This window comes from Saccopteryx bilineata, chromosome 1 (genome assembly GCF_036850765.1).
Source record: "Saccopteryx bilineata isolate mSacBil1 chromosome 1, mSacBil1_pri_phased_curated, whole genome shotgun sequence".
Lineage (NCBI taxonomy): Eukaryota > Metazoa > Chordata > Mammalia > Chiroptera > Emballonuridae > Saccopteryx > Saccopteryx bilineata.
The window spans coordinates 254,643,697-254,665,187 of NC_089490.1; the positions used below are offsets into that span (position 1 = coordinate 254,643,697).

The window sequence follows — 21,491 nt, forward strand, 5'->3', positions numbered from 1 at the left end:
TGGGTTTATTTTAAAGCAAGTTCCAGTTTTATCAATAATACTTGTAAAGACATCAGTATATATCTTTTAAAGACATCATTATATATCTTTTTTTATACCATCATTGTACTAACTATCATAACACCTAAAATGATTAAATTGCTACTCAATTTAAGTGTTTGATTATTTCATAATTTTCTTTAAGAGTTGGTTGGATTGAGTAAGGATCCAAATGTAAGGCCCACACATTGTGTTTGACTGATCTGCCTATTCAGAGCCATTTGTTTGTGAAGAAAGCAGGTCATTGGACCTGTGGAGTATCCTTGTGTTCTGGATTTCTTGGGTTACTTCCCTCAGATGTTCTTTAACTGGGTTTCTCTAGGTTGAACGTCCTGTACATTGGTAGGTAGATCAGATTTCACATTCCATATTGGGGTTGGGACAAGAAGACATCATAGAGGTTGCTCTGTGCATCCTGTTGTGTGACATCAGCAGACACTTGATGTCTATTTGTGATGAGGCCATTGTAATGAAAAAAAAAAAAGCTTTATTGTACTTTTTACAGTAAAATGAGCCAGTTTTAAGTGTATTAATTTGGTGAGTTCTGACACATGTGTACACTTGTATAACTATCACTACAATCCTAGGTAATACCCCATTACCTCAGAAATACCCTCTTTCCCTGTGCAGTCATTTCCCACCTCTACAGACCCTTCACCCCCCCTCCCCCCATACTGGTCTTGTTTCTATCACTTTGCTCTTGCCTTTTCTGGTATTTCATTATAAGTGGAATCTTAAAGTAGTGAGATCATTGTAATTTAAAGGAGATACAGAATGAGAAGATTTTGGCCAGGAGCTACAGGTCTAATTCCTTCCATTTTTATATGACAGGGACTTGCCATGAGGTGTTGAAGCCTTGTTTCATTGAGTCGGAGAGACTGGACCTAAATGGCGCAGCATGACTTTGCTCCAGCCTGGCTTAATTTTCCCACTCCACCATCATCAACAAAGGTACTCTTCCTCGCATCTCCTCTCTCTCTTGTCTTTCTGTCTGCCTCTTTGGTTCACATTGTACACAAGTGTAGTTAAAATGTAAAGATGTAATTTTTTTGTGGTGAAATACTTTTTGTGTTACCATTTATTTATTGGTTTTTATATGAAAAGTCAGTTTTTAAGATAACATCAACATATGAAACCATTTATTTCAAAGTTGTGCTGATCAAAGTTCTGCACACTATTTTAAACCAGTTAGAGGCAGTGAACATTACTTTTGCATCCTACTTATTTTTCTGATAACTTGCCTATCCTATAGATAGTATTTTTTAAAAAAGGAGGTTTTTGAAGTCTTTCCATATAACTGGAAGTGGAAGACATTTTTATATAGCACTGAGACTTTGAATGGCACACTACTAAAATTTCAAGCATAATGAGGACTTTGCAACATCATTACATATCAGGACTCACTAATCTAAAAGTTGTTCATTTTTCTAAAATACCAAAACTGAATAGTTTATTTGAGGGGCCTTGGAGTTAGATAGAGTCGATCTTTGTGGTTTACTAGCTGTCTTCCCCTTCCTTATGCAAGGGAATTGCAAGGGCCTTGGTCATCTGCTTGCCTACTAAAAAGCTCTACCAGGTATAGGCAGTTTTACTAGACAAGATGAAAAACAGCTCATGGGAACAGTTTCATCATTTGGAAAGTTGTTCCGTTATGGGGACTTGTTAGATTAGAATATATCTGGCCCATCATATGTTGAGAAGGCTCCACTGGAATTGCAGAATTCCTAGCCAGTAGATGTTTAATGTTTGAAGCTGGGTCTTAGTGATCGTATAAACTCACTTATTTTATACAGAGTAAGTCTCTGAAACGTTAATTGACTTACCTGTTGTCATGTGATCAATGTGTGCCTAGATTAGAGTTCAGGATGTGTTTTCCATTCTGCACTCTGCCCATAGGACTCCTTTCTGGCATTCTAGTGGAATTATTAAACATTCCATGTCATAGTCTGTAAAATGGGATTTGAAGTTAGGAACTGGAGACGCCTACTGATCAAGCCACTGAGGTTACTTTTTCGTCACAGTCGCTCTGTTGACTTCTTTTCCTCTTATGTGTTGGTTTCTGGAATTTGCTTTTTAATCCCCCCCTCCTGCCCCCCCCCAGCTGCTCTTGTCTGTCCTATTGGTGGATTCATTTTTTCCCAGGATTCCTTCAGGGTTTGAACGTGCATAAATTTCCTTCTCCCCCAGAGTTCCTTTTTCTCTTTTGTTCATTTTCTCTGAGTTAAGTATAAGCTTTGTTTTCATTTTTAAGTAGATCAATAAAAAATACCAGCACCTGGAAAGTTAGTTGCAAAACATTAAAAGGTCTGAAAAGAATTCTTTATTCAACTGGCAATTGGAGGTTAACAAAGGTTGCCTTTTGTTATGTATAGTGAGATACTTATGTCCTGCCTTCCTGAACCCACCTCTGGCTGTAGGCCTCTTGAGTGGTGATGTGGCTGTGAGAATTGGGATTGCCTCCTCCAGGTTCTCACTTTTCTAAATTGCCTCCAGAAAATAGTATCAATTTAAACTCATAGCTAGCAGTATTTGAAACTGTTTCCTTAGACTTTACCCAAAATAGTTTTGGTAAACACAAACATATTGCTTCTAGTCATTACTTTTTAAAAATATGTTTTATTTATTTATATTTATATTTATTTTTGTCAGAGACAGAGTCAGAGAGAGGGACAGATAGGGACAGAAGGAAAGGAGAGAGATGAGAAGCATCAACTCTTTGTAGTGGCACCCTAGTTGTTCATTGATTGCTTTCTCATATGTGCCTTGACCAGGGGGCTCCACCCAGACCGAGTGACCCCTTGCTCAAGCCAGTGACCTTGGGCTCAAATTGGTGAGCCTTGCTCAAACCAGATGAACCCACACTCAAGCTTGCTACCTTGGGGTTTCGAACCTGGGTCCTCCATGTCCGTCCAAAGCTCTATCCACTGCGCCATTGCTTGGTCAGGCTAAAATTGTGTTTTGTTTTGTTTTAACTGGTATAAGATTTTATTTGAGGCAAACTGATGACAGTTGATGAGAAGTGAGATCCCACATGCTCGGGAGAATAACAGTTTGAGGTGTCTTCTCTGCATCTGAATTTCAGGCCAATTCCCTGAGGGTGGCAGGGAGCAAGGTGGATGGATGACAGGTTAGTTAAGATTCTGTGCTCTTTTGAAGGTGGTCCAGCTTTAGAAGGAAGGTTCTAGAGAGGGACCTTCCAAAGGTGTGTTAACCTAGAGGCACAGAAACAATGAAAAATGTGTTTTATACGACTTCTTATACCTTCTCTCTTATTTTTTCATCTCAAAAATCACTATTCATGGATTCTCATTCGCCATTAACCTCTTGTTTTCTGCCAGAGTCCATTTAAATCTTATGCTGAGTAAGGGGAACAACTAATATTACTGCTGCATTCTCTATTTCAGCTAATGAAATCTTTTCATTTATTTGTTTGAAGGGATGATACGAGGACTTGAATTAAGGATAAAAAATGTTTTCAGAAGAGCACTTCAGTAGTTTTTTTAGGCATGTAGAATTTTAGCCCCATCATGTGGTGAAATTTTAAATTGCATTGATAATATCTGGCACAGGGCATTCTTCTTTCGAAATGCTTATTGGGCCCCAGTAGAAGTAAATTGCACCTAATTTTTTTGTAAACACATAGATATAACTAAAAGTTATGTACCTGTGGTGCACAACTATTTTCAGTTGTGGTCTTTTTTCCTATTTATTCCATTAAAAAATGCAAATTGGTACTGATTCCATCATCGTATAATAGGTCCTGACCTGCAGTTTGTGAAGTAACATTTTTGTTATTTAAGGAACATGGAACTGAAACGGTTGTAGACACTAAAAAATTTAGATTCTTTTTGTATAAGTCTTGTACTTCTTCCCATCGTCTTATCTTAGGAAGTACTATGTCATAAACTGATTCCTGTTGTGAGGCTGAGGCATCCTTCCATTGTTGTGATTGTCTGAGGGAGGACAGTGCCAGGCGTGTGTTGTTAAGAATGATGGTAGGAGCCTGACCAGGCGGTCGCGCAGTGGATAGAGCATCGGACTGGGATGTGGAAGGACCCAGGTTCAAGACCCCGAGCTCGCCAGCTTGGACTCAAGGTCGCTGGCTGGAGCAAGGGGTTACTTGGTCTGCTAAAGGCCCATGGTCAAGGCACGTATGAGAAAGCAATCAATGAACAACTAAGGTGTCGCAACGAAAAACTGATGATTAATGCTTCTCATGTCTCCGTTCCTGTCGGTCTATCCCTCTCTCTGACTCTCTCTCTCTGTCCCTGTAAAAAAAAAAAAAAAAAAAAAAAAGAACGGATGGTAGGAAAGAGAAACAGAAAGCAGGGTAAGTTTTTTCTTTTTATTTATTTTTTTACAGCGACAGAGAGAGGGATAGATAGGGACAGACAGGAATGGAGAGAGATGAGAAGCATCAATCATCAGTTTTTCATTGCGACACCTCAGTTGTTCATTGATTGCTTTCTCATATGTGCTTTGATCGTGGGGCTACAGCAGACCGAGTAACGCCTTGCTCAAGCCAGCAACCTTGAGTCCAAGCTGGTGAGCTTTGCTTAAACCAGATGAGCCCACGCTTAAGCTGGCGACCTCGGGGTCTCAAACCTGGGTCCTCCGCATCCCAGTCTGATGCTCTATCCCGACGCTTTATCCACTGTGCCACTGCCTGGTCAGGCTTTATTTTTATTTTTGTTGAAACTTTTTATTTATTGATGAGAGAGAGAAGAAAAATGATTGGTTTATTGTTCCACTTATTTATGCATTCATTGGTTGATTTTTGTATGTGCCCTGACTGGGGATCAAACCTGCAACCTTGGCGTGTCCAGATGATGCTCCAACCAAGTGAATTACCTGGCCACCAGTGCACCAGTCAGTGGATTTTTATATTTGTTTTTAATATTCTGTAGTTATTTCAGTGGCTTGAGTGTAGTAGTAGCAGCACTTCATTGTTTCTTTTCATGGTAACATTTAAAAAACAATGATTAATATTGTACTTTTTAATAATGTGAGCAATGTCAGCCTGAATGGAAAATGTGTGCTGTTAAGACTAGGCCCGTGATGGCGAACCTATGACATGCGTGTCAGCACTGACACGTGTAGCCATTTTCGATGACACATGGCCACATACCAGAGAAGTATGGGGCTGCATGCCGAGAAGGATGTTTCATCCTCGGCTCCTGCACAGCCAGGAGCAGTAAATAAGGATAAAACATTTGCTGTAGTGTAGACACTCTGTGCTGGAGGTCTGTAGGCCAAAACAACAGAACTCTGGCACAGAGTGTCTAGTTCTGAGACTTCCGGTTAGGCCGTTAGGGGATCTTTGACCTCACTTCTGGCGGGCGGAGCAGGGAGCAGTGGAATGCTGCAGGGGACGCATCTCTGGGGGCCCTGTGATCGCCATTACCAGCAACCACATAACCACAGCAACCATCATCCAATCTACTGTTCTGGGGTGTTGTGGATTTCTAATTGACCATCATTACTGAGATAAGTGAGGAGGAGGCTGGGAGAAGCGAGGGCCTGTGCTATGGGTGCTGTTTCCCGCCATTAGAAATAGCAACAGCCATCTTAATTTACATAAGATGCAGCATGCAGAATTTCACAAATGCATCTGGGTTCAGGTTTTTGTTGACTTGAGGTCAAAGCTTGAGAATCTGGAAAGGTGCCGCTTGGAGAATCAAGAGGAGTGCCACCACAAACAGGAAACTTAAAGAGTGCCTGGAACTGTACCAGACACTTTTAGCACCCTGAAAAATATAGCAATGGCTTTACTCACAATTTTTCCCTCTACCTACTTTTGTGAGACCTTATTCTCAGTTTTAAATAATATCAAAACTAACAAAAGAAACAGATTGACAGATGAAGTTAGTAGTACTTGCTTGGGCTTGAAGTGTGCAAAATACCAGCCTTCGATTGAAGATTTAGCCAATGAAATTCAGCAACAAAAAAGTCACTAATAGGCAGGTTAGTTAAAGAATTCTCCCTCCTCACTTATCTTAGTTCACTGCACCCCACACAAGTTAAATAAATAATATCAAGACCAACAAAGAAACCGACTGACAGATGAACAAAGAAGTCACTAAGTAGGTAAGTTAAATAATTAGTTTTTGGTTTATTAAATACAGTTATATATTACAATTATACATTTTTGTTACTTAAACTATAAATATCACGAAATTATGGTTTTTTTCTCGAAGTGACATACCACTCGAGTTATGCTTGGTTTTTTGGTGAATTTTGATAGACCAAGCTCAAAAGATTGCCCATCACTGAACTAGGCCAACAGCCTGACCAGGCAGTGGCGCAGTGAATAGAGCGTTGGACTGGGATGCAGAGGACCCAGGTTTGAGACCCCGAGGTTGCCAGCTTGAGCACAGGCTCATCTGGTTTGAGCAAAACTCACCAACTTAGACCCAAGGTCGCTGGCTCGAAAGGGGTTACTCGGTCTGCTGAAGGCCAGTGGTCAAGGCACATATGAGAAAGCAATCAATGAACAACTGAGGTGTTGCAACAAAAAACTAATGATTGATGCTTCTCATCTGTCTCCGTTCTTGTCTGTCTGCCCGCCCCTGTCCGTCTCTCTGACTCACTCTCTCTGTCTCTGTTAAAATAAATAAATAAATAAATAAATAAATAAATAAATAAGGACTAGGCCAACAGAGGATCAGAAAATTCAGATGGGTGGCTGAGTTTATTCAGGTTTATTCAGACTTCCTGTTTACTATGTGGAATTTCTTATTACGGATTCAGATAGTTTAAGGAATCCAGAAAAAGAATTAAAATATTTGAGGGAAAGTTATAGACATGGTCTCTTTTTTGTTCCTTGTAATATCTAATGTTTCTAGAGGCATTACTAGATACCAGTGACTATGTAAAATGCTTCCTTGGAAAGCTAACAGAAACTAAGATGTAGAGAGTCTGGTTTTCTCCTCATTTATACTTGAGGGAACTGAGGTTGAGAGAGATGAGTAACCTGCAGGGATCTGTGTACCTGACTTTAAAATGTATCAGTTTAATTTTCTTGATTATTAGGTAGTAGACTAAATTTCGGAAGTGAAATACCAGGATGCTTTTGTGCATACACCAGAGTATATTTTTATCCTGGTTTGAGTAAACAAATGAAATTGCTGCCTGACCAGGTGGTGGAGCAGTGGATAGAGTATTGATTTGGGACACCAAAGACCCAGGTTCAAAACCCTGAGGTCACTAGCGTGAGCGCAGGATCATAGACATGACCCCGTGGTCTCTGGCGTGAGCAAGGCAAGGGGTCACTGGGTTGCCTGGGGCCTCCTAATTGAGGCCTGTAGGAGAAGCAGTGAACAAAGTGCCGCAACTAGGAGTTAATGTTTTTATCTCCCTCCCTTCTTGTCTACAAAAACAAAAACATGAATTTTTTTTTTCTTTCAGGGATGGCATCGCCAGTATTTTCCTACAGTTAGCACATGGGGAACTAACTTTTTCAGTGCCTGTAAAATCTTTTATCGAATGGATCTGCATGGATTATTTAATAAGATACCTGTTAGTGGGATAAGCTGCAGGAATATATGTGTAGGGTAAATCCTTAGCAGTAGAGTCATTTTGGTGGTGCCTCATTGCTCTCTGGAAAAGCCGCACCAGCTGGCAGGACCAGATTATTTGAATTCCCTGGGCGCCTTTTTGCTGGCCACCACTGTGAGGGGTAGCCTGACTTGTATTCACTCTCAGGAGAAAGAACATCATGTGCAGGGGTAATCAGGCCAGAATCCTGGATTTTTGAAGTAGGTCTGTTTACTCTTGTAACTTCATGTCTGTCATCCTGATGGCCATCTGGGAAGTGACTGAAGAGAGACGGTCTCTTCTTGCCCATGCTGCCTTCATTGACCAGCTGTTTTCTGAGGTGTGGGAGGAGAGGAGAGGAGGGATGGAGAGTATAGATTGATTTGAGCTTTTTTATTTTTAAGAGAGAGGGAGGAGGGGAGAGAGCCGAGAAGCATCAACTAGTAGTTGCGCCACTTTAGTTCTTTACTGATTGCTTCTCTCATGTGCTATGACTTGTTAGGAGAATCGTTTGCTTTTTTTTTTTTTTTTACAGACAGGGATAGATAGGGACAGATAGGCAGGAATGGAGAGAGATGAGAAGCACCAATCATTAGTTTTTCATTGCGACACCTTAGTTGTTCATTGATTGCTTTCTTTCTCATATGTGCCTTGACCGTGGGGCTACAGCCGACCAAGTAATCCCTTGCTCGAGCCAGCGACCTTGGGTCCAAGCTGGTGAGCTATTTGCTCAAACCAGATGAGCCCGCGCTCGAGCTGGTGACCTCGGGGTCTTGAACCTGTGTCCTCTGCATCCCAGTTCAACGGTCTATCCACTGTACCACTGCCTGGTCAGGCTTGTTTGCATTTTTGTCAGTCAGAATGAAACAAAGTTGTGATCCCATGCTCAGGTCAACAGTCATGAGATCATGTAGATGACACTGTGCTTAAGCTGGATGAGCCCACACTGAAGCCAGTGACTGCAGGGTTTTGAACCTGGTACCTCAGCATCCCAGGTCAGTGCTCTATCCACTGCACCTCCACCAGTCAGGCCTGAGCTGAGTTTTAAGGAGACTGAATGCTTGGTGGTCCTGGGTGCCTGTGGATAGTAGGGAGTGTGGAACGCTGGCCCATTGCAGGGGGGACGCGTTCTGACTATAGAAGACCTGTTTGTTGCTGGATTGATAGTGATCTGCAGTGCCAAAGACACGACACAGGTTAATTTCAGGGATTGCAATAGTGTGACCAGAGCTAGCCAATCAGAGCGCAACAGCAGGCACTGTAATTTGAAAAAGTTTCAGTGATGGTGAGACTTCTTCGATTGCTCCAAGGTTTGATGGAGTTGCTCCTGTGCACTGTGGGCCAGTGTTTGGGAGGAGTCAGAGTGGGCACCCAGCGGTGGCTTGAAGAGTCATGGTGGGCCCGCAGTGGTGGCTTGTGCATCAGAAGGATGATCTTTCCTGGGCTTTTCTGTAGGTGCTCAACTGTAGACGAGCTTGGCCAGGCCATGGGCAACAGCCTGGGTCAGAAAGTGTACCGTGCCTGGTCCTTAAGAATGTGATATGTGGCAGTCAGCTCATTCTTCCCTGCTGCTGCTGCTCCCGCTGCCCCCGACACCACACTCATGTGTCTGCCAGTGGTGTCGGGCAGGTGGCTGTTGCCCAGCAGACACCGTCATCGTTTTACTTGAGCCACCAGTGAGCAAGGCCCAGACGCTAGGGACACTGCTGGGGTTGTAGAGCTTCGTTGCACACCAGTGGCTGCAGGGGAATAAGTTTCACCCCAAAGGGTGGTTGCCGCTTGTGTGGGCAGAACTGAGATGCCTGCAGGACCAGGCCAGTTATGCCCTTGAAAACCCTATTTCCCTATGATCAGGAGCCCTGGTACTCCTTTTGGTTAGTCCTTACTTTCAGTAGCTGTTCTTGATCAGAGCTGAGCATTGCACATTCCCTGTGAAGGCATGTACGTAGTGCAGTGGTTCTCAACCTGTGGGTCGCGACCCTGGCGGAGGTCGAACGACCAAAACACAGGGGTCGCCTAAAGCGACTCTCATTCTGGGAGCCCGGAAGGGCATGGGCCAATCTCAGCTGTCAGCCTGTGACGGTCCCCAGCAAGTACCAGCTGTGAAACACAACAGGGCGCTGAGTTGGCCTAAAGGCCCCACCAGCAAGGTCACATCAGTTTCCCTTTCCTACTGCTGATTTTTCTCAAGTTCCATTGGTCAGGTTGAGGTACTGGAGCACTTTTTTCTGCTTCAGGAACTAAGGAGTCTGGTGTGTGCATATCAAGGCCATGATGTGAACTTTCAGGTGATTCTATGTTAACCTGAGGGTGTAGAAAAGTGCAGGGTGGAGGAAAGACTCCCCTGAGGGGATTGCATGGGGTGGGGGGTGCTTGTAGACTTTCTCTTCTGTCTCCTGAGCCCAGGGTGGGGTTGCCTCCTGTCTTGTGTGCCTCCTGGCTCCAGCAGACATCAGGGGTGAGGATTTCCCTGTCCCCATGCCCTGCTCTCCTCAGTACGCTCAGTCACTGCCTTAGTGTACCTGGCTTTTTGTCAGGGGAGTGGTTAGCATGGCGACTTGGGTACCTTTGTCCAGCAGAGCCATGGAAATCTGTCTCTCCTTTTCCTGAGTTCTGCATGCTTTGCTTTGTGAGAGCTGCTGTGCTCAGCGCAGTGGAACGGTCACTCCCGGGAGCCGGGCCCTGCGCTGGCTTCGTGTCCAGCAGGCAGCAGTGGCTCAGCCTTAATCAAGTTACTCTTGGTGTTTTCATTCCTTGCAGCACATGGTGCCCTCCTCGCTGATACCATTTATGTGTTTTCTTTGGAGACTCCTTGACTCTGTGGCCACAGCCCTGTTGCCTTTCATTTGTGTCCCCATTGTCATGATAAAACATCCCTTGTCTCCCAGCTACCATTGGGGCACTTTGTTTCAAATCTGCCCCTTGCCATCAACTGCTAAACATAAACAGTGAGAGACACTCTGTCATTTGGTATATGGGCTGCCGAAGTGAGCACAACACACTGTCATTTGGATGAGAACAATTGCTACAGATTCTGGTGAATCTTCTCACAGAGCCCAGGAGGCCCTTACTTAGCTTTTCCTCTGGCATTTTAGCTCTGAGCATCAATCACATCCTCATCACCAAAACTTAGAGTCTGTGCAAGGTTCGGGTTTTTACCCTGCTGCAGGCTTAGGGTACTGTTCCTGTGTCACGTCTTGTGCCGTGGGTGCTGGCAGGACTGTCTTCCACAGCATGGCCAACAACAGCGTGAGGCTGGAGGAGCAGACTGGCCCACGGTGAAGTGAGAGGGAGGGGCCCAGTCAGGCGTATGTTTGGGTTCCTGTTGCAGCTGAGGTTGGTGGTGCTGGAGAGACTCATTCCATTACAGAACCCTAAGAAGTGACCAGGCCATTCAAAAAAAGTTCCACATTTTGATTGTGATCTTACCAGATTACTGGGTAATATTGGGGAAGACCAGCAACTTTTATAAATAGTTGATTTTTATATACTTCTGATTTCTTAAAAAATATTTGGTTTGGGGAAAGAGGAGTTTGGGAATAAATCTAGAGAACTTAAAATAGAACTGTAGTTTTATTTGCCGTATTTCTAATATTGAAGAAAAACATTGAGCTGTTTGAATCGGGCAGTGTTTGCCGTTGAGGTTTACATTCTGTTAGAAGAGAAATGCATCGTCTACTGTGTTTTCCCTGACTGTTTTGTGTTAATGTTGGGGTAAGGAGCTGTGGCTGTTGAGCTCTCAGAACGGTGCTCTTGTTTTCCCTAGGGATGGAGAAGAAGCAGGATCAACAGTAGGTTACCAAACACATTGAATATAACTAAAAATCTTCCTGACCATTTAAATTCTTGGAAATAAATTAAGACAGAGAGTATTAGTTTTTAAAGTTATGCTTAGATTTTACATGTTGTTGACCTACATGCTTATAATTTGTTTCAGTCGTCATTGAATTTTGAGAAGCATTCTGAAAACTTTTCATGGACCGAAAATCGTTATGATGTGAATCGTCGACGACACAACTCTTCAGATGGCTTTGATTCTGGTATTGGACGTCCTAATGGAGGTAAAATTTGCTCAGGAATGATAGAATTTAAGGATTTTTTTATGCTCTTTTAAGAATGTTTTTATTATGATTCAATCTTTAGGCATAACCATCTTTGAATTTAAAATACTTTACCATTATTGAAAAAGGTAACTTTGGAAGGAAAGAAAAGAATGGATGGCGTGCGCATGGAAGAAACGGCACTGAGAACGTAAACCATCGTGGGGGGTACCATGGCGGCGGCTCCCGGTCTCGCAGCAGCACCTTCCACTCTGGGAAAAACCAGGGCCTGCAGGAGAACAGCGTTCCCGACAACGAGGCGGGGAGGAGAGAGGACAAGAGGGAGCGCAGGCAGTTTGAGGCTGAGGACTTCGTAAGTGTCTCGCCACGTGGTTTCTGTAAGGCCCTGTAGCCTGAGATTTCCTCACTCAACAGGCGGTGTTGTAAATGTATCTGTTCATATCCTCCCCCTGCCCCCCTTACTCTTACTCCTGTCTCACCATGTGGCATTTTAACACTTTTAATAAGTTTGTGTTTTATTCCTTATAGAAATTTAAATAACTTTCCTTAGATATATAATGGCTAGGTTTAGTCGCTTATTTGTAAGTGCATCATAATACTGTCTTCTAAAAGCTGAAATGTTTGGAAAGAATACTTGACCACTACATTTTACATAGCCTATCTCTCTACTCACCTCATTGTTTATGTATGACGCTCCTCTCTCTCAGCAGCTTCCCTTCTCAGAAATGTCTGTGTGGTCAGGGCAGGCACCCTGACTGTGAGCCTAGGTCAGACACACTCAGGAAAATTAATTCCAGTAATAAAAACAAGTGTGAACTAATTAAAAACAAAATTTTCTCACCATGTGGTTGGCTTATCTAGACACTGTTTCTCAAGTTACATAGAAATGGACATACTGTATATTCTTATTTATAGTTTTTATAATTCATTCTTGTCAATTTTTCATTCAGCATACCCTTGACTGTGGCTCTGAATTTGGCTGTTCTTGGCCTTCAGAATACACAGGTGACTAAGATAGGCAAGTCCCCTACTGTTAATTGAGTTTCTGTTCTGTTGGGAACTTTTCAGACTATAAAAAAGAAAAACTAGTATTTTGCAGAGAATTTAGACAGGAAGTAACTGAGTGGCCTCTTTGGTTTGGGAGATCAGGAGAGATTTCTTCAGGGGAGTTCCTCTTGACTTTGGGCTTTAAGGAGTGAGCTCTGTTAAGACTGGGAGGATGGAGAAGAGCCAGTGGAAGGCCCTAAGGGGGGAGTGCGCTTTTCATGTTTCAGGGATAAAGGTTAGGCCAGTGTGGGACAGAGCAGTACCAGGCCAGGTTAGAGAGGTAGGCTAGGAAGGGATTTCAGCCAGCAGGATTCGTACCTGTAACATAACGAATTGTAGTTTAATCACATGCAGCAGGAAGCCTCTTGGTAGGGAAGCCATGGGGGTTGATTTTAGTTTCTGTGAAGACAAGTCTAGTATTTAGACCTTGAGTGGGTTCCAGTGAGAGCAGATAAATTGGTTAGGAAGCATGAAAACTGTAGCTGTGACAGGTGAGGGAGGCACCTGTTTGGGATGCAGTTTGATGGCAGGTTGGTTGGAGGGTGGGAGTGAGAGAAAGCACTTGGCAGTTGGGGTTTAGGACAGGGGAGTGATGAGGGAACGAGGACAAGAATTACATTTAGGTTCTGTAGTGAGTCAAGTAACCTTGGATTCACTGTGCCTTCCCATTTCTGTAGCCCATTACTTCACTTGCTAGTTCTGTACAATGGAATTATTACAATGTAAACAAACCAGGAATGATAATAGTATGCTCTCACAGTGCTGTGAGTATGAGGAACACAGTGCCCAGCACATAGCAAGCACTCAGTAAGCCTGGTTGCTGCCATTGTTAGTACACCTCACCCCCACATCCCCGACGGTGGACACCAGCCAGTTCAGCCCTAGACCTGGAATGCGGACCTGCAGTCTAATCTCACACTGATGTGCGTTTGAAGACGCATGTCTGTCTTCCAGCATGTCTTCCTGTTGGCTGTCTTCAGTTTATGTGAAGGAACACATACTAACTAGTCTGCATTCATATTCTTTGGGGCTTTTCGTAATGCCAGTAGAATGTTAATTGTGGGTGATTAAAATATTTATATTAGGATTCATTTTTTTCAACACATGCTAAGCACCTTTCTGGTGTGGCAGGCTGTTTCTGGGTAATGTGGAAAATATCTGATAGAATTACTAGAAATTTAGAATTTTGGAGGGTAAATACATAAACATCTACTCAGATTAGCTTTCGTATACACACTTAATGCTCAATTCCATTTCCTTTTAATGTTCTGAGCACCACTGTTTTGTGTGTGTGTGTGTTTTAAATTTGTTGATTTTTAGAGAGAGGAGAGAGAGAGAAAAGGAAAGAGGGAGAGAGGGAAAGAGGGCAGAAGCTGGAAACATCAACTCATAGTAGTTGTTTCCTGTATGTGCCTTGACTGGGCAAGGCCTGGGTTTTGAACCAGCGGCCTCAGCGTTCCAGGCCAACGCCTTATCCACTATGCCAGCACAGGGCAGGCCTGAGCACCACTGGTGAAAATAAGAATTTGCCCTTTTCTTGGTGAATGAGTGTGCTAACTAAAGCATCCTGTGATGAAAACAGGAGTTGGTAGATAGCTTGATGTCCCTCTTCCTTGCTCTTAACCTTGTGCTGAGAAAGGATATTTCTCAGGTTGATACAAAGACTACATTCTTGCTGTATCTTTTTTTTTTTTTTTTTTTGAGACTCAAGAAGTCAGGGATGAGGAAAATATTTTAAGACACTTTCCTTGTTTTCCTGGACTAGGAGTAAGTATAGATAGTAACCATTTTAACCATTAGCAGACTAAGCTGAAAGTTAGGTTTATGATTAAAATTAGTCTTTAATTGTCATTGATTATGTCATCAGGTATTTCAGTATGATTTTGAGATTACTTTTAAAAATATGAGCAGTTTAAACATGTTTTGTATTCTCATTGTTGTCTTCCAGCCATCTCTAAACCCTGAATATGAGAGAGAACCAAACCAGAACAAGTCTTTAGCTGCAGGTGTGTGGGGTAAGTGGTTTTTTATCTATTTTTGACGGGCACGAAATGGTATTTGTAGGTTTCACTTTTCTATGTTTTTAAAAATAAATAGGCTGTAATTAATCTTTTTCTTTTAAATATGTTTTGATGTGCTCAGCCACAAAGAAAGTGGCACTTTTACAAACAAGATACTGGGGATGGAAGAGTTTGAGTTGAAAGAATTAATTTGCCCGTGTTTGTACCATTAAGTGTACTCACATGAAATATAAAAAAATGAGTGTAAGTTAATGTAATAAATGGATGTCATTTTGAATGCAGCCAATCATCTAAAGAAAAGACTTAGATTAAATTAATTTTAAGTTTTTCAAGGTTGAAAATGTAGTAAATTGGAAAGAAACATACTTCTAATGATAGTTTGACATGAAATTAATCTTTTTACCTCTGAAAATGGTTACACACAGAGGGTATTCAATATAATTGTATAAATTTGCCTATGGAACTAGTCTGTTTGAAATTATTTGCCTTTTTGATTGTCAAAGTTTAACGACAGTTTTTCTGGTAATCCCTTTTCTTAAAAACTGCGTAGAGTTTAATTTGATAGCATCTTACAAAGATTAAACTGCACTCAGTATAAATTAGACAGCTTTTTAAAGTCAAGTGAAGTTTAAAATAATGGAAAAATTTATATGAAGATTTGATATCTGAAAAAGAAATTTAATTATTTGATACTAAATTCAAAGGTGATATATTCACTTTGGAACTTGTTACACATGTTCGTTTGTATTTTTCTATTGAAAATCAACTTCTGAAAACAAAAGGATTGTGGCTTACGACAGCACCCTAGTCCTAACAATAAAGGCATTATTTTAAACTGCCACTTCCTGTGCTGTTCTTGATTGTATTTATGGGGTGATGCTCTGGGGAGTTACTTTGTTTTATTGTTCTCCAGATTTACTGACGGATTTTGTGGGTGGGGGTGGGGGTGGGCAGACACTCTGTTAGAACCGTGTGAATGGCATTGTTTTTTCTGTATTGCAAATTAGTATTTCTGCCACTCTCCCCAGGCCTACACGCCCAGACACACACATACCCAACCAAAAAAATCTCCCAAGCTCCTCTCTTAGGTATGTCTCCTTATTCTTCAGTTTTTCTGGGAACTGATTGCATAAGAATATAAAATCACCTGGAAGCTGTCAGATAGAATCTCTAAGAAATTAGGAGTAATTTGGATTTGAGTAGAATGAAAGTAAATAAAAAAAATCAAGAATGTCAGTGACCATTTGTCATATAAAACTACCTGTAGCTATTCTTGGTATTGGTCCTTGGTTAAGTTAATAATTTTAGAAATGATTTAAAGGCAAATACATCTTTGAAAATATTGAGAATACAGTGTATTAATATTAAGATTCTGGTTCTGCTGTTTCAGGGTTGGTGTAATAAGAATTTTGAGCACTAATTGAAAAGATGTTTCAGAGGAAGATGTATTTGTTACTGTCTTAGGTAAACTAAGAAGGGTGTCTGCATTAGAAAAATAGTTAATTGTGACTTGGTTAATTGTTAAATCCCCAGTAAGTCCCTTAGGAATACAATGAAACTTTCATTGTATTGCACTGTATTATTTCTTTCTCACTTTCCCCCCTGGTTCCCAAGTATTGTTTTATCCATTGCAACATTTAAAATAGCTATTATGTTCCTGAGGAAGCCATGAGAGAAATTTAGGAAAGACTTCAATAGAACTTTTCTAGTGCTACTTCCTTCCAGGTAAGTAAAAATTTAATAATGGAAATGTAATAAGTATTAAAAATAGACCAGTTTGTCCCTGAAACTGTCCTTTTATAGATTAGAAATTGCAGAAGTCTAAACATAATATCTTAATATATAAAATATGTAATGGGAAAATAAACTTTAAAATATCGTTACATAAGTTTAATTTTACTTAGGACTCAGATTTATTGGGAACACCTTTCTGCAGTTTAGATCTGTGACCTCTATTTTGATCTTAGCCAGGGTTACTGTTGTTTGGTACACAGGGTTAGTGCTCACTGAATCAATCTTATTTCCATGTCCTTAACAATTAAAACTAAAACAAAAATTCAGGGTACTTTAATGTGCTTGTGAAAATTTTAAAATAATTTTAGTTGTGTGATTGATTTGTTCATGAGCAGGTGAGAAAGAAGAGATAAAAAATGATAGGTGTTTTTATTATGTGTTCCGTACTAACGGAAACTCCAGTCATTAGTAATTAACTGAAAGCTTAGTCTTGTTTCAGCTCAGCTTTTATATTTGTGCCTATTCCTTCATAACTTGATGAACTTAGCTGATTTTTGCTCCAGCTCAGCTTTTATATTTGTGTCTATTTCTTCATAACTTGATGAACTTTGCTGATTTTTGCTCTTTCTTGAGACCATCAAGGATCATTTTTAAGAATTTTGTTTAGCTATCAAAATTAAATCAGATAGAATCTCTAAGAAATTAGGAGTATTTTGGTGACTGGTTCTTAAAGAGGAGTTGTTTTCTAGAGAATTCCAAGCATACAGACCAGATTTCATTGAAATAACAAGATCATGCTGAAAATTACTGTTTGATTTTTAAGGGACTTTGTAAGTAGAATTAAGAGATGGGAATACTCTGTATTAAATTTTGTAAAAGCAATCTGTTGGTAATTATTTACATATTGAAATGACTCCCTTTTCTTTCAATGTTCTTATATGGAAACAGTTAAAATTGTTACATAAAGAGGAAGAAGGTAATATAGCCTGTAGTCAAGGTTGAGAAGGGAAAGTTAATGGGGTTTGATTAGACAACTTGGCACAAGTAACTATAATTGGGTTAGAGTTAGAAGTGTTACTTGTTTGTCACATAAGTTGTTTTGTTTTTTGGAAGTGTATTTTTTTAAGCCTGTCCTTCATCTGAGTAATGTAGGGGATGTTGTTAAAGGAAATAGACCATGTCCCTGCTGCTGACATGTTATAAGTGAAACTCATTTGATTAACACTGATACTACTGTAAAAAAACTTGTACATTGAATTAAAAAATTCAAAACCAACAAAATTCAAACATCAATCTATATAAAAACAGATTTGTTAAATTTGTTAAAATTAGTATTTATAATAGGAATTAGTTTTAATTGTACAAATCCTTTGAGTTTGGTATTTATGTATTATGTCTTAGGTGACTTAAATTTTCTTCCCCAATTTGTGTTACTTTTTTGTTTTTTTGGTGTCATAGAGAGAGGGACAGACAGACAGGAAGAAGAGAGATGAGAAGCTTCAGTTCTTCATTGCAGCTCCTTAGTCTCCTTAGTTGTTCATTGATTGCTTTCTCATATGTGCCTTGACCAGGGGCTACAGCAGACTGAATGACCCTTTGCTCAAGCCAGCGACCTTGGGCTCAAGCCAGCAACGATGGGATCATGTCTATGATCCCACACTTAAGCCAGCAACCCTGTGCTCAAGCTGGTGAGCCCATGCTCAAACTGGCGACCTCAGGGTTTTAAACCTGAGCCCTCCGCATCTCAGTCCGATGCTCTATTCTCTGCACCACCGCCTGGTCAGGCTGTGTTACTATTTACCCTTCACGTGGCTCTCTGTTTTTGTTTACACATTCAAGTTGTTTCTTTCTTGTGTTAAGGCAATGAGAAAACTCAGAACCGGCATCAATCCAGTGGTGAAAGGAAGGGGGCACGATGTCCCTGTTTTGTGCCCCTCACAAGCCCCTTATTCTTACTGTTCAGTGTGGACTGAGTCTGCATCTTTACTGGGGAATGGGAAACTTTTTTTTTCTTCTTCTTTTTCCAGGTGAGAGGAGGAGAGATAGATTCCCACATACATCCTCACTGGGATCCATCCAGCAATTCCCATCTGGGGCCATATTCTCAACCGAGCTATTTTTAGTGCCTGAAGCAAACGCTCCGCTCCGTGGGGCCTTCCTTGGCGCCTGGGGTGATGTACTTAAATCAATCAAGCCATGGCTTTGGGAGGGGAAGAGAGAGAGCAAAAGAGAAAGAAGGGGGAGGGGGTGAGAAGCAGATGTGCGCTTCTGCTGTGTGCCCTAACTGGGAATTGAACCCTGGACTTCCATAGGCTGGGTTGATGCTCTACCACTGAGCCAGCCAGCCAGGGCCAGGAATAGAAAACATTTTGAAGTATCTGGCTGGCATTAGTTTATTTTCATGTTCTCCCATAGAAGAAAGAGTATAGTGCTTAAGTATATTGGCTTTGGAATCAGATAGACCTGGGCCCAAATATTAAGTCTTTTACTTACAGTTTTTAGACTGTGGGAAGACTGTACTTAATCTCTTAGGGTGCATTTTCTTGTGTGAGGTGAGGGTGATCACAGTAATCCTCAGGAGAAAAGCATTGTTAATATTTGTCTATGTTGTAAAATCCTTGACCGTGTTGTAGGTGTTTAATTTTAGCCAATTATGTTGTTAACTTCAATAAACCAGCGAGAGTCTGGTAGACTTATTAAAAGACCACAAAAAATTGTATTTCTAGTGGTATAGCAAAGAATAAAGTAGTAAACGATTACATGAGGAAAAAAATAATACAGCTGCTCTATAGGGAGTATAGTGAGAAGCAGGATGGGACATCTGGACGTCAGCTCTGAATGAAGCATGTGGTCATTGTCCTCTGTATCACACGGGACGGTATTTTAATTCTCATCTTTCTTTCAAAGAATTGAGCCACTCCCCTTCCATTATTGAGTTGTTATTGAAGGAATAAAACTAATTATTCACAGATACTGTGTGAGCAAGAATAATGAGATAATTAAGGGATATGTACAATCAGTTTTATTGGCAGGGGTGAGGGGGCTGGAGGAGAGTGATGAGCAGAGACTTGACTTGGCGGTGAGCACACAATACACAGTGTACAGATGACGTGTTGTAGAATAGTGCACCTGAAACCTTTGTGATTTTGTTAGCCAGTGTCACCCCAATAAATTCAATTAAAAATCAGTTATTGGCAGATTGCAGTTGTTTTTGAGCATAAAGGGGAATGATAATATGAAAATCCAGAATCATATTTGCCCTAAGGTGTTTTGAACTTAAATTTGAATGGGAGCACCCACTGATGAGCTTGAGGTAATAAGCACATCTTATTTACCAAAGTCAGTCACTAATGTTAGTTACTTTCTAATTCTTTTATGTAAGTGTTAAAGCCTTTCATTAATACATAGATTTTTCTCATTAAAAGAGTAATTTGAGTCTTTTCCATATATTGTAGTTTACTAACTGACAAAGCAAATGGAAAAAATGTGGGAGCACTGGATACTGTTTGAATCCAGTAGCTTTAACTCAGCTTGGAAAGATTGTTTCAGGAGAATTTATAGAGATAGTCTGTGATTAGATGAACCAATTTTTAAGTCATGAAATGGGCATAAATTATGCAAATTAAGTCTTGTTCTTAGTGCTGCCATTACTCTCTGTTACTGATACGTAGTTACTACCATAAGAACACTTTTTTAGCCCTGGCCGGTTTGCTCAGTGGTAGAACGTTAGCCCTGCATGTGAAAGTCCCAGGGTCCATTCCTGGTCAAGGTACACAGAGAAGTGCCCATCCCCTTTTTTTACCTTTCCACCTCTTCTTTCTTCCTCTCTTCTCTTCCCTTCCTGCAGCCATGGCTCGATTGGAGTGAGTTGGCCCTGAGTGGTAAGGATGGCTCCATGCCCTCCTCCTCAGGCAATAAGAGTTCAGTTGCTGAGCAATGGAGCAGTGCCCCACATTGGCAGAGCATCACCCCCTAGTGGGTTTGCTGGGTGGATCCGGTCGGGGCGCATGCAGGAGTCTGTTTCTGCTTCTCCTCCTCTCACTAAAATAAAATAAAATAAAAGAAAAAAGAAAACTTTCTTGTTCTTAAGTGGGCAGGGTTATGTGTATTCAGGCTGGTTATATAGGATATACATTAGTCTTTATCAAGTTTAATTCTGTTAACATTGTTTCTCATATATTTAGTCTTGTAGAGTAACTCAAAATTTTCTAAGAAGGACACCTTTAATTTTAAATATGATTGAAAGTGTATCATAGCAGATGTAGAATATATGACTTTTGTAAACTTTGTAAAAATAATTTCCCAGTAACTTTGAGATAGGAATTATTGTTTCCTAATTTATAGATGGGAAATTAACTAGGAAGGTTGGAGCTAGTGTTAAAATCCCGAAACTCTGGAAGAAAAATACCTGTTCCTCCCCTCTGTGGTGTGGTGGTTGACTATGCGAGGGCTGTGTCAGCTTCTTCCTGTTCCTGTCACCTTCTTTCAGGCACCATGATCCCATTTCTCAGCCACTGCTCTTCTGTGAATGGTTTCTGAGGCCTTTCCTCTCCTCTTCATACAATGTTGTGATTCTTTGCATTGACGGCCTCTGAGGAGACAGGCAGCATGTTTCTCAGTCTCGTAGATGTTGACGACTGCCTTTTAGGAAAGGTAAACTTGGATGGATTGAGGCATAAAGGAAACACTTCCTGCTCCCCTTTTCTGCCTTCACGTTTGACCAATGATAGTTTAAGTAAAAAAAAAACAAAAAAACAACGCCACCTATTTCTTTACTACTTGTGCTGTCAGCTGTGCACTGGGGATTGTTTAGCATGTACTTTTAGTAAGAGTCTTTGCTTGGTGATCGAGTTTTGAAAACGTTTTCTTTTCTTCCCTCCACCGTACATGGCGTTTCCTAGTCTTAGGCTGCAGTGAGGATCTGCAGGGTGGACTGACTGCTCTCTCAGCTGTTAGGGTCCTTCACAGAGACTCGAGACTGAGGTTTTTTCCTTTGTGTTTCCAGAAAGTGTGGGTGGAGAGCACTCCTCCTGCTTTTACTACTGTGTTTTCT

General features: G+C 41.1%; 1 protein-coding gene across 5 annotated transcripts in view; it reads left to right on the forward strand.

Moving 5' to 3' along the window:
• GPBP1 (GC-rich promoter binding protein 1) overlaps positions 1-21,491 on the forward strand; it is a 94,864-nt gene that overhangs the window by 48,006 nt on the left and 25,367 nt on the right. For 2 of the 5 annotated variants that reach the window (XM_066241015.1, XM_066241024.1), the window contains 5 exons: positions 871-990; positions 11,513-11,636; positions 11,765-11,988; positions 14,632-14,698; positions 15,733-15,792. In XM_066241015.1, the coding sequence (XP_066097112.1) occupies positions 928-990; positions 11,513-11,636; positions 11,765-11,988; positions 14,632-14,698; positions 15,733-15,792 (538 nt within the window). In that variant the 5' untranslated portion in view covers positions 871-927. The remainder of the gene's footprint in view (positions 1-870; positions 991-11,512; positions 11,637-11,764; positions 11,989-14,631; positions 14,699-15,732; positions 15,793-21,491) is intronic. The other 3 variants (XM_066241035.1, XM_066241056.1, XM_066241045.1) reach the window with 3 other exon arrangements.